The 13,486-nt window shown below is 36.3% G+C and overlaps 1 protein-coding gene across 4 annotated transcripts in view; it reads right to left on the bottom strand.

The window, feature by feature from the left end:
* Positions 1 to 7,191, bottom strand: part of ssbp2a (single stranded DNA binding protein 2a) — a 97,110-nt gene extending 89,919 nt beyond the window's left edge. Inside the window, exon 1 of one of the 4 annotated variants that reach the window (XM_023824068.2) lies at positions 6,847 to 7,191. In XM_023824068.2, the coding sequence (XP_023679836.1) occupies positions 6,847 to 6,902 (56 nt within the window). In that variant the 5' untranslated portion in view covers positions 6,903 to 7,191. The remainder of the gene's footprint in view (positions 1 to 6,846) is intronic. The other 3 variants (XM_023824069.2, XM_023824070.2, XM_023824071.2) reach the window with 3 other exon arrangements.
* Positions 7,192 to 13,486: the final 6,295 nt, after the last annotated feature.

Genomic DNA, 13,486 nt, shown 5'->3' on the forward strand with positions numbered 1-13,486 from the left:
ACAGCGGCACACGGAAAAGTGAAGTTTGAACTAGGCATCAACATTAATGTTGCTAGGTGGTGATGTCATTATATAATTATATGCAATCGATGCAACCAATCAATGAGAAAATTCATCAGCTTTTTAAAGCCTTTTTTTTAATATATAACTAATTTAATGAAGTCTGGGTCAGCACTTGTCTGACTCTGCCTTTCCGGTCTCCTCCCCTTTTTGCCAGCAGGTGCTGCTGGCCATCCTGTCCTCCCTGTCTTGCCCTTCAGGCCCAGTGTGTATAAATCCCAAGTGTGTGTTCCTTGTTCATCAAACTGCCACATAGTTCTGTGGGTTGATTGTGCAGCACATAGGCTGTAACCTTACAATCATGGGTCTGTGTGTTAATGTTACTTGTGTTTCTTACCCTGTTCTAATGCCCAGTCTCAGTTTTGTAGTTGTGTTTATTCTATGCTCTTTTTTTTTTTAAGTTAACTCCTAATTTCTTACCCTATTTGTTTTTGACCCCTTGTGCTCCTTCATTTTGTGCCTTCCCTTGTTCTGTTTTGTTAATAAACTCCTTTCTGTCATGCAGTTACCAGTTGATCGTCAGATTTTTCCCACCTGCGCCATCCTATGCCGTGACAGATGTTTGTTTTGGGCCTTTCCTGCAATGCACTTGAACCACAGAAATAGCCAAAGGCACTACATCATGAAGTTTTTGTAGTAGCAAGCAAAGTCCTACAAGTTTTTGTCTATCCCTAGAAATAAAAAAAATACTTAAATATATAACAATTAAATTGATATACATCTTTAAAATAAATACCAATGAAATGACAACAAAAACTACAGCTAAACTAGATTTAAACGAGATAATTAGATAAAATAAATTTAAAAACTAATTTTAAAAAATGTAATGGTAACAGTACTAACATGTTTTATTTTAGTTTGTAGCCATCTGGGAGTCATTATTATCCCGCAGCAAGGAATCATATAAATGCGAGTATTTCTGGACTTTCTCAGTCAACCATTCATCAATTCCACTAGCCATTTTTGTTATCATTCTTATCATAGAGTATAGCAAAGATGTTTGTATGCAAGTTTTGTTTCAAAATCTATTGTTTCAATTTTCGATTGGTGTGCGGCCTCATACACAGCTCCCCTCTGATGAAAATTACATCATAATCACCTGCCATGTTATGGTTCATGAAGTACAATCCACCCTTTTCATGGTCCTTGCGATGTGACAATTGAATGTGCGTAGCATACAATATCAATATTAACATTGCACATCGCCCAGCCCCAATCAAAATCCATGCTATACTAATAATAAGGTAAAAACTAATATTACAAATCTATTCAGATGAATTGTATAGTGAAGCTTTTCCATCCTAATGAGTACAATATACAGGATGACAGTTCTCACAACATAAGTGGTCACTGAATTGATTCATGAGAATGAAAATGATGGGAACCAGATGCTACATTTGCAGTAGTCACCAGATGGCAAACCATTCTGAAGAGATGCCTGAGGAAGAGTTTTCCATCAACAAAACACCAAATAAAGGAATTTTACTGTTTTGGTGTCCAGCAGTGTTCCACATACTTTACAATCTACTCCAAGGTCCAAAAAAATTTGTTCTGGTGGCTCAATATATATATATATATATATATATATATATATACACACACACACACACACAAAACCAAGCATGGCTGATTATGATCTATCTGGCAGAAATGTGAGGAGTTGTGATTTATTTATTATATACAAAAATGCTGAATTTGGCATACAGTATATGCATGATCAAAGTATATCTTAAGTTTTAACTTATTCTTACTAAATATTTGTAACCTCTATAACCTGGTGTACAAAACTACAAAATGTGTTAAGCCAACAGCATTGAACGCATAAACTTCTGCTCCGCAGAATCTTTCCTATAGGGCACCAGAACACGCAGTGCTAGCCCTGCCTAAACAGCATCATTAAATTCACTAAATTACCAACATGGTCAATATTCTAAGAGGTTTCTTCTATTCGAAGAAAATTCAGGAATTGCTGCACCAAAACACTGTTATGCATAATTTAAGACTGCAACATCTGATTGGCCCCAAACTAAAGGTAGAATGACTAGGGGAATCTAATACATTAAAGTTTTCTTATTTTCAAAGGATGCATTTCAAACCAACATGTTTTTATTTGCCATTTTTAATAATGATTGCAGATATGATAGTCACAGACCCATTTGCTGTGGTGTGACTTGCTGAAAAACCATCACCACCATGCCTACTCAAATTTCTGTAGGAAAGACTGAATCATCCATTTTATGAAGTGTTTGTACAAGTGCAACATCCGCAGCTGTTTTTCCTTCACAAAGGATTAAAAAATACAAATATTTATATATTTGTGATTTTAAATGTGTTTTTATTGGTAAATTTTTATTGGTAAATTCAAATAAAAGATGCTAATCCATGTAATTTAAATATAGTAACTCGATACAACATATGTGCTTTTTTTTTCCATAGATACTGATGGTTCAGAGATATTGATTTTAAACAAAAAATCTAATGAAGGAGAAAGATATTTAGAGACCGTGAAGCCTGTGATCTCCACAGACCCATATATCACTTTCCATTATTATTATTAGTAGATTCCAAGACCATTCATGCACATCTAACATAAATCTACAGGAGCAAAATATCAATATATAAAATTGATACACGATACATTATCTAATGGCAAACTCTTTTTAAGTGGTGACTTTCGTTGGGCATTGGATTTGCATTTTTCACAGCAGTATCACCTAATGCTCTGCACTCCAGCCCTCACCTACTCCCAAATAACTCAAAAAAAATGAATAAACGTATATTAATGCATCCCATTAGAAGAAGCTTTCTGAAACTCTTTAAAACCATCAAATCCATAAGAGACTACAGAGTATAAGAATGAGAAGAATTGGTGAATAAACAAATTTATTTATTTCATTTAATAAAACATATAGTACAACTACTACAGTATATAATAACAGTATATAACAATCCATCCTTGGATTAATGCTAGAGGAATACAGTGGGAATAACATTCAGTAGTACCAAAAAAAATCCATTTACCTACATGCCATTCACTGAAAAAAATAGAAATTACACATTTTATTGATGGATCCACACCCCAGTTTGCTACCTGAGTAACAAAACTTCAGGAAGATGCTACCACTCCTGATGTTCCTTCCACCTCTTTCCAGTTTTTATGGAGTCATTTATACCTGAACATCAGCAGACAGTAATTTTGACAATAAAACCCATTCAGAAAGAAAACATCCATCCATTTCTACACCCGCTTGTCCTACACAGGGTCGTAGGGGTCCAGAACCTATCCTAAGATATATGGCTTAAGGCGAGGAACAAACCAACACAAGGCGCCAAGCCATCATGTATAAACAATATATTTCAATATCTTTTACTCCAGCTACACTAGTCATTTGTTCTAATCTTAGTCCAGATTTATTTTCCAGTTTAACCTATAGTTTAACACAGACAACAAAAATAAATCAGGTGCTTTCTGACCAGAATTGCATAACAGGATTAATATATACATTAATAATGATTAATCAGTGCACAAGTACACCATTTTAATTTTCATTTTGAGATTTTGAACGGTAATGGTGATCATTTATCAAACTTCTGAAGCCCGTTCAATATAATTTAATATTTTTGATTTACATTTTACATTCAAAAACACACCATTAGCTATTTTCCCCAATATTTAAAATAAGACATCTTACTCACCAGAACAGTGAGATCCTGCTCACGAGTTTAAATCAGATCTAATCTCTAAAATACTGAACTTAAAGTAATGACTTTTACTGAAATACTTGAAAATTGCAGAATACTTTTCATTTGAATTAGCAGAAATGCAAGTAGTTACTGCTAATAAAGAAAATGACTGCAGTTACCATCTGCTTGTAAAACCCCTTGTTACTGACTTCCAGCTGCCTCCAGTTAATGACGAATTCAACAAAAACAGAAATTCAGTAGAATCTAAACATAATTTAAACATTTTCTTTAAACTTCTATATTAGATATGTGCAAGTTAAACATGATTACCTTCAGACAGCATGTATAACCTGTATTAGGTGGTTTGTGCTCTTCACAATACAGTATTTAATCATCACACTATATTTGCTCAAGCCCCAAGTATTCAAACCAAGACAACTGCTACACCCTGTCAGGAGCATCTCTTCATCAGCGAGAGCACTACAACTTCTACAAGTTAAAAATCCCACGTCTTATCCAAAGTAGACCATAAAATTCTTTAAAAGGGGTGTTTGAGTAGTGCTGTTACCTTCCAAATGCATGGGCGGTCAAGTGTGGCTTCTGAAACCTGACACCAAATGTCATATGAATTTGACACTTCGAAACTATGGATCTTCACCTACCTGTCAGATATGCAGGTAGTAGAACACATAAACATAAAAGATACAGTAAAACTATGAATAACGTTTCCCCCTTTTAAACGCAGCCTAACAAAAGATGTCAAGCCAATAAAATTTAGTAAGGAGTTTTTATTCCGTTCCATAAATTTAACACTGCTTGAACTTCATATCATATAACGACTATACTATTTTAAGAAACACATTTATGTTTGCTGAGATAAGGACAGACAGGTCTGACATATATAAAATGGTGCCTAAAAAGAGATACCCATCACCTGAGTAAAATGTGCACATATATTCCTATTGCCAGTGTGGTAGTGACAAAAATGTTGAGCCAGCAAGTTTGGAAACTCTGGCATGTGACACTAGAATCATGTTAAGTGTGAAATTATTGGCATATTTGAGTGATACTTTTAAATTAAAACACATTCTAATGGTATCATTTACAGTTACTATTAACACAAAATACAATAAAATAAAAATTTAAAAACTTCGGTGATGAAATTATTCAAATTAATAATTTAATTCAACCAATATAGGCGCAAATTATATATTATTTTTACAGGTAAAATTTAAAAGAATATTTAAATCCATATGTGTTAAACATACAGGCAATTGAATGAAGGCAAAGACAATGGTTTTACACCAATCACATGCAAATTATTTTGGAAATGTCTGGAAAAACTTAATGAACTATTTGATCATTTTAAAAAGTTTTAACAACTGATTAAATTATAATAGACAATCATTTATTCGTAGTTAAGTCTTAAATTTGTTGCAGTAAAGCTCATGTTTATGTTAAATTTACAGTTTAATACCCAAATAAGTACATTACTCTTTTCTATGGACTAGGCAGGAGATTCGGGGCTGCTTACGTTTTTTGCTTCAGTAAAACAGCCATACATCCATTTCAATCAGTAGGTAAAACTGCAGTAACAGGAAACAACTGCGCTAAATAGTCAAAGGAAGCAAAAAGGAAGCAATATCAAACAAGTAACAGAAGTCTGTATTATTTTACTAGGTGATATATATATATATATAAAAATTGCCAAAATAATTTGAATGTCTTTACATACTGTACATGGATCATATGTTAAAGGTGTGTTCACAAACAGACCCGACTACACCACTATGCTCACAGTTAACGATTTCAGCATTTCCATTGACACTTTCAATAACGGTTTCCGTCAATCCACCAAACCCACAGTAACCTGCGCTAAACTAGCGCGATGACCTAATGACAATAAAGATATGCATGTATGTTCAGCTGGTAGCCGACGGCACGCCTCCATCAAATCGCAAAACAGGACTGATTTACCTATGAAAACACACCGCTTCGACGCACCGCGCCACTTCTCTTATTGTTATTATTATGATTCTTTAATGCAGTCATTCGTAAGTCATTTGCGACGTAGCGCGCGCCTATTGTCGCGTAACTTAGAATGGCGCGTCACAATGAAACAAAGAATCAGTCGAAGTTCTGTTTACTCCGAGTAGCTACTGCTGCCTCGCGTTTTACAAAAACATGATTATCCCGTGACTAAGGTCTGTGCCAACTTCATGATACCAGAAAACACATTCACACAATGATCATACGTGCTCACGCAAACTAGCAAAAAAAAAAAAAACATCCCCGATGTCACGTCGTTAATTATGCCTGTTTACACCTGACCTACAGTAAAGTTACCAAACATCGATGTTACGAAGTGCTTCAGAGGTGTACCTCGTTTGTGCTTAGTCCCCCTTTCCAGTAATTTAATGGACAATGTAACATGCAAAAAAAATAGTTTTATATAAAAGTCATATTAAGACACAAAGCTGCAAATCATATTTTACAATCATGCTTGTTCTCGTTCTAAAATATTCTGTGAGATACATACAGTATGTGCTGCACTCCTTGGTGGCTGTCAGATACATGAGATCGTGTAAATTGCTTGATATGACGGGAAATAAAGAAAACTTCAACTTAAAGCTGCAGGTAAAAGTTATTGTAGGGAACACGGACGCAATAGCGTTCAACATTAATATAAATTCCCTATAAATGAGTTTACACAATATCACTGTTACCATAAACACGGCTGCAAAGGTGTAGTGAATGCCTGGAATTATAGTTGGATGCTTTGAAACACCAAGCAAACAATAATTAATGCGATTCCAAATTATTAAATGACGGTGAACAAAATCTGCCATAACCTCAATCCCCATCTAGTTAAGTTTCGTCTGGATTCTACCTTACGACTGAAAACATGCAATACTTAGCTGCATAACTATAAGTTATCGGCGGAAACTGACGATAACTTTTCAAAGCAAACCCTGCGCCGCTGCCGTACACAGTGACAGCACCTAGCCTCTACACCGCAACAATGACTCTGGCAGCCTCTCACTCCATGCACATTCTCCATGAGGGCAATTTCTTCTGCATTATAAATAAAAAAAAACTTACTTTTCCCTGGCTTGGCTGTCGGACGGTACGTGGTTACTCTTGCCTTTGGCGTACATGCTTGCAGAGAGCTCCGATTGTCACACACCTGTCAACTCATCACAGCCTCCTCGGCCACAACCCCGTCACCATGGCGACACACGGAGCGTCGCTTTCCATTGGGTGTTCCGCTGTTAGAGGACGCCCATTGGCCGTGATGACCGCCATGACTGACTGATACTTGGCCCCGCCCTTCCAAACAACTTCCCCTCCGCGAAGCGGCCGCGTCGCGGTCTTTCTCCGCTGTACTGCCGCGCTCTCCTTCCACCCGCCTTGGCCGGGCTGCTTTCTCTCCCGAGCTCAGACACACAAGCGCGGACAGTCACACGCATACTCTCTCCCACCCTCCTTCCTTGTCCTCCTCCCTCATAACAAGGGGGAATTTGAAACCGTCTGAGGATTTTTTTTAAAACAACTGGCTGTTCCTTTAACAGACAATCACACCCTCTAACGACACATTGTCAACGCGGCGCACTTAAAAACTATGAAATTCCTGACGATTGATATGGGTATTTAAACGAAGTCGAACCTGACAAATAAGTACTCTAATGTCTTGTGTATTGCTTAAGTTAAATGTAATATCTAAATGTTATGAACGGCCATCCTAACACCATGGATTTTATGAAAACGGCACGATTTTCGCAAACTATCCACAAGCCACCATTTTACTATCTTGCCTGTGATATGAAAAAGCCACAGAACTTAATTGCGCTGTTCTATTTCAATTTGGGCCGTGTTTAAGCTTGACATCTAAACGTTTTTTACTTGTATTATTTAATATACATGTAACAAATATTGTGGTTTTCTTGTTAATGGATTCTTCTAATTAACGCAGCTGTTACACTTATGATGTTTGATGGGTATTATATTTCTTACTCATTTATCCACTAAGTACCATAGTCGATTGTTTCTAATAGATGGCAAAAGCCATTTTTATCCCATTACCAGTACTAGTATATAAAAAAGCTACACAGCTGAAACTATTTCCACATCTGTACCTCTGTTTAATTTACAACAAGACCTCTAAATCAACTATATTCTATCAGGTTTGTCATTGATATTTTATTACAGAGTTGCATGCTTCCCCCTTCTTCCTAGGAAATTTCTTGGAGAGTGCCTGATTAGCACAATCTTTCTATAGAGTTCAGGTCCAGGTTTCTACTGACCCACTCAAGGACATTCAGCTTCCTGTTGAAGCTACTCTAGTGTTTCTTTGACTATGCTTGAGTTGTTGGCTTATTGCAATGTGAAAACCTTTCCAAGGCATGAACCTACTACCACCATGCTTTATGGTAGGGGTAGATTGTGTAGCTTCTTTGTTAATTTTGCACTTTGGCTTAGCCCTTTTTATTCAGATGAAAGAGATTGAACTTGGTTTCATTAGACAATTTAATCTTTAACCATATGATCACAGAGTCTGCTATATGTTTTCTTACCACTTCAAAGCTTTCTTTCATGTGTTTTTCCCCCTTGGGACTTGGTACTATCTAGCTGCTCTCTTATAAAGGGTGCATCTGTGTCCAGAACAGGGTCTCCCCTCTCACTTGGGATGATCACCGGATCCTTATTCACATCTTTAATTTCTTTCTTGCCCTACTTCTTTATATACGTGGACAATCTGCTCGGTCTTCATTGTTGAGTTTCTTCTCTCATATTCTGACATGCAGGTATACTATGCCGGTTATTATGACAAGCAATTTAGCTGCCTATAATTCAGCTCAATTTGAAGTGTTACAACAAAGGGGTTAAATATTAATTATACCAAGAAATGTAGGTTTTCTATAGATTCTTGTTACACAATAATCCATGCATTTACTGTGAGCCAGGAACCACACAGCACAAGACAGACGACTTAGTCACACATGACAGGCAATTTAAAGATATCAATTCACCTGTCCGTGTTTTTGAACAGAGGGAGGAAATCCACACAAAAGGAGGAAAGACAATCTCTGCAAATGGAGCCAGGGAACTGAACCCAAAACCTTGAACGTGTGACCAGAGTGCTAAAAAGTGAACCACGCTGGTTGAACAATAAAAAATTAATTAATTAATTGCCATGTGCACTGCAAGTATAGAGCTCAAATGTGACTTACATCTTTCCTGAAATGGAATTTCTATTTCATACTTCTATAATAATCAAAATATTTTGAAAGCAATATTTATTTATCATCTGACGACTACTTTTCCTGGGTCATCAAACAGATGAGACTGTTGACACCTTTGGTGTTCATAAAGACGGCAAACTAGAAATCATCAGGAACATTGTTAAGAATACAATATGTGTGTTTACAGTAGGTATTGGGAAGTTATGGTTTGGCATGATAACACTTCAAGGCAGTGATTAGACCTCATTTACACTACAGACAACTTAAAGATGCCATTTAATGTAATTGTAGGAATCTAGACTGGGGAGGGAACCCAGAGTATCTGAATAAAACATGCGATTCAGAGGGAACATGTAAACTTCACACACACAAGGTGAGGGTAGGATCCAAACTCAGTGATACACTGTGCCGCTAATATGTTTTTGTACTAAATAATTTCAAGTGGCAAGAGATTGTGATAACAGGAAACAAAAATTTATCCTCAAAATTTAAAATTCATTGTACTTTAATTGTGTAGTAAATGAATATTACAGTATTATTGAAAGATTAAGATAACATTAAAATCCTGTTTATGAAACACTCACTTTTACTTTTTTACTTTTTCAAAAGGAACTACTCTATAATTGTCTAAATGAGGCATATATTTAAAAAACAATACGTTCTACTTATGATGAATGTATAACACTGTCAGTTTTAGACTAAGTACTTTAGGGCTTACAGTATGACCTTGATAATTATCTGCATAACAGGCAAATGCTTAGTATGGTTGAGTTTGGCCTTACAAACATCTGTAGTGAAAATAGCAAAACATGATTCATGATATACTGGTAAATTATTTTAATAGGATCATTTTGCTGACTAAAAATGTGTAGTATTTATGGAAATTTAAATGTCTTCCAAGCACAGTCCTAACAAATATTGACCCCTATGGCCACTGAAATAAGCTTAGATGAACCTCTATCTTCACAAGATGCTTTAAAAAAAACTCAAAGTTTTTGAAAGGCATGGATCTAGGAAGGGGTGTAAAAAGATTGTCATTGATTGTACCTTGGAAAAAGAAGTAGGAAGCAGGTGATACCAAATCTGGTTGTAGTAATCTTTTGCACACACCTAGCTGCAGGAAAGTAGGGTAAATGGGAGACATGGCAAGTATTCGTTGCTCCAGTGAGAAATAAATTGCCAGCGCTATATACAAAACATTCTGTCTAGCATAATTCCCACAGCACTTTGCTAATGTAACTTCATCCATATTTTGAAGCATAATGGCAATAGTAATGACAACCTGAAATCTAAATAAGAGTGCGTGCTTTTAGAACACTCTCTCCACACACACACACACGCGCGCACACATACAGGTTTGTAATTATATCTTTGTGGGGACTCTCCATTCATTTGTATGGGGAAAACTCTAATCCCAACATTACAACCTTAACCCCTACCCAGCCCTAACCATAAGTAATCAAACAAAATATGAGACTTTTGATCATTCACAGATCTTTGTGGGTACCTGAATTTCAAACCTGTGTATGTGTGTGTGTGTTTGAATGTGTATAACCTCTGATTTGTGTGTATATGGAATTTTTCTGGATTTGTTTCAGCCTTTCAGGCTTCCTCCCACAGTCCTAAGGCATGCAATTAGAGTAAATGACACTTCTCAGCTATTTGTTGTGTGTGCCATGTGCTTGACTGGCATGTAGTCCTGGTTCTATCCTAGCCTTGTGCCCGATGTTGCCTTGCATGGGTTCCAGGGGCCCTGTGACCCTGTCCAGAATAAGCAGTTGGAAGATGAGGAAATTCCTCATGAAGCAAACCTGAAATGTACATACAAAAACAGGGTATTGTAGTGGAAGGGGGTGTGTAGAAATATTTTTCACAGCAAAACACAATTAACAACATATTGAAAGTGTTACTCTGTGACAAACACAGAGCATTGAGCTATCAGTAGAGAACTAATAACCATTCCACAGACCTATTGTTGGGAGAGAAGTGGTCATTTGTGAGTAAGAAAATGTGGACTGAATACATTCTAACAACATGGCTTTTTTTGTAAAAAATCTAAAGGATACACAGGGGATTCATAGTAAAAGCCACTGTTTCTGAAAATACAAAATAATCAAGAAATACATCTGAATTTCTTATTTATAATAATAAAATCTCATTTATAATCTTAGCACTACTTTTATTGAATGACTTTATTGAATGTACATAGCATTACATTTTGTTCTGGCAAATCATTCACTTAAGATACAAAAATTATTATGTATCTTTATATTTTGGGGAAGGGAAATTAGACAAGTTATTACAGCTTTTATGTCTGTCTTTTGAATAGACATCTGTAATTTTTGTAGCTGAATCATTAAACTGAAAAGTCACTGGATATGCATATGACAGTAAGTATCATTGCATTGTGGATGTGCCTGGATTTACTGTTTGTGTGCTCCAATGTTTTTGTGTATGGTGTTATTTTGTATGTGCTAATGTTGAAGAGTGGATGTGGCATAATTTAATTTCACCACGGTCAGATAGCAAGTGAGATTAACAACATATCATCACTGACAGTCAGAGACAAGGTGACTTGTCCTAGGTCAAGTTCATTAAAATTATACTCCATCTTCTCCAATGATGTGACCCTTCTCCAAAGAAGCTGTTCAGATATGAACCTTATTAAAAAATATATTTTCTGTCAAGTCAACCAATGTTTAACCTGTTCAGTCTATGACCTGAACATACGCTGTAAGAAAAAAACATACAAATTTGTACCTTTGAGGGTACAATTACTTGTCACTGGGACCGTACCCTCAAGGGTCTGCCATATGTACCCTAGCTGTAGCTAAATGTACCTTTAAAGATACAGAAATGGATGCTGAGGAACGTTTTTGTACCATTGGGGGTAGAATATTACTGTTTATTCCTTGGGGAACAAAACTGTACCAGAACTGTACCCTTTGTTCTGACAGTGTAATATAATATAATATAATATAACATAATAAACTGCATTCTCCATGGTGTTCATGGTGTGCTCCAGGCTTGTGTCTTATGCTGCTTGGGATAGACTCCTGCCCTCTGGAGCCACTGTAACAAGCAACTGAAGGATGGATGGATGGATGGATGGATGGATGGATGGATGGATGGATGGATGGATGGATGGATGGATGGATGGATGGATGGATGGATGGATGGATGGATGGATAATAACAGTGTATAGACAATATTATTGTCTATACATTCATGTTTTCCGATTCTAAAACTTATTCACACTTTATATCTACTGATCATGTTTCTTTAGTCAATTGTGTATTTGGGGTAATACCAAATGTATTAATTTTACAGAAGAGTAACCAATCTGATGAAGGAAAGTTTACAGTAGTAGCCCATGAAGATGTTGCATTTGCTTTTATGTACCTCTAATCTCTTTTTTATCTGCTGAGCTTCCTTAACCCCATCAGACAAATCTGAGAGAGTGTGTCGCTATGTCCCCCAAACACTCTGCAGTACAATAACTGCATTTCTTAATACTATCCATGACACACAGCCGTACCATGCTCAGGTGAGCATTAGCACTGCTAGCACCAGATTCTGTGAAATGTTCGCATGACTACATTTAATAATTTTGTCTTTCAAAATCACTTCTCCTTTGAAATTACACTGCAGAACAAATGAATAAGAAAACAGTAGCTGTGGTGTGAGTAAAAGAAGATCATTTTCGTTAAGCTTCTCTCTCGTTCTCTCTCGCACTCCCCTCCCTGCTCTCTCCTTGCCTGAGCTCTGTGTGTGTGCTGAGAAAGTGACCCGCCACTGTAAAATGAGCATAACTTTCCACTTACAAAGAAAGTAGCTTCAAAATATATCAATGTTCCTGGTGCAATATCACTGGCTAACATGTATTGGGATCTAACATGTAACTCCTATTTTCATTACAATGATCAGTCCTAGTGACTGGAAAAAAGCTTTTTGTTTATCTAAACAACCTGTATTTGTTAAAAAATACCCCTGTTTGCTTTCTTCTTCTAATGCTAAACAAAGCGGAAATCAACAAAGCGGACCCCCATTTTCATAACGCATAATGTCATGAAACATCTTTAAATCCATTTGTCATCACTCACAAGTAGGAACAGTCCCATATTTTATTTATAGCATACATGGAAAGCCTGTAATGTTTACTCTAGAGTCTCTTTCTTGAACAATACAGCCACCCCAAAGCAATTAAATTACAGGATATGATTTCCTGAACATTTATACAGCACAATATAGAAATAAAATTTGATTGCAGATCCTGCTAAGATTCATTATTACACCATAGTGAATGTCAGCAGTATTCCGTGACAAAGATAAATTATGCCCTTACTGGGATCCCTGGAAGATTTGTGTTTTAATCCAATATTGTGTCACGCGAATAAGAGGCATTGCAGCTATTTTCATTTTTTGCAATGTAAATACATACCATTTTTTATCATTCTGTTTTTTGTATGTTTTAATCAGTGCACAACACTGTATGACAG

The sequence above is a fragment of the Paramormyrops kingsleyae genome, chromosome 2 (genome assembly GCF_048594095.1).
Source record: "Paramormyrops kingsleyae isolate MSU_618 chromosome 2, PKINGS_0.4, whole genome shotgun sequence".
Taxonomy (NCBI): Eukaryota; Metazoa; Chordata; class Actinopteri; order Osteoglossiformes; family Mormyridae; genus Paramormyrops; species Paramormyrops kingsleyae.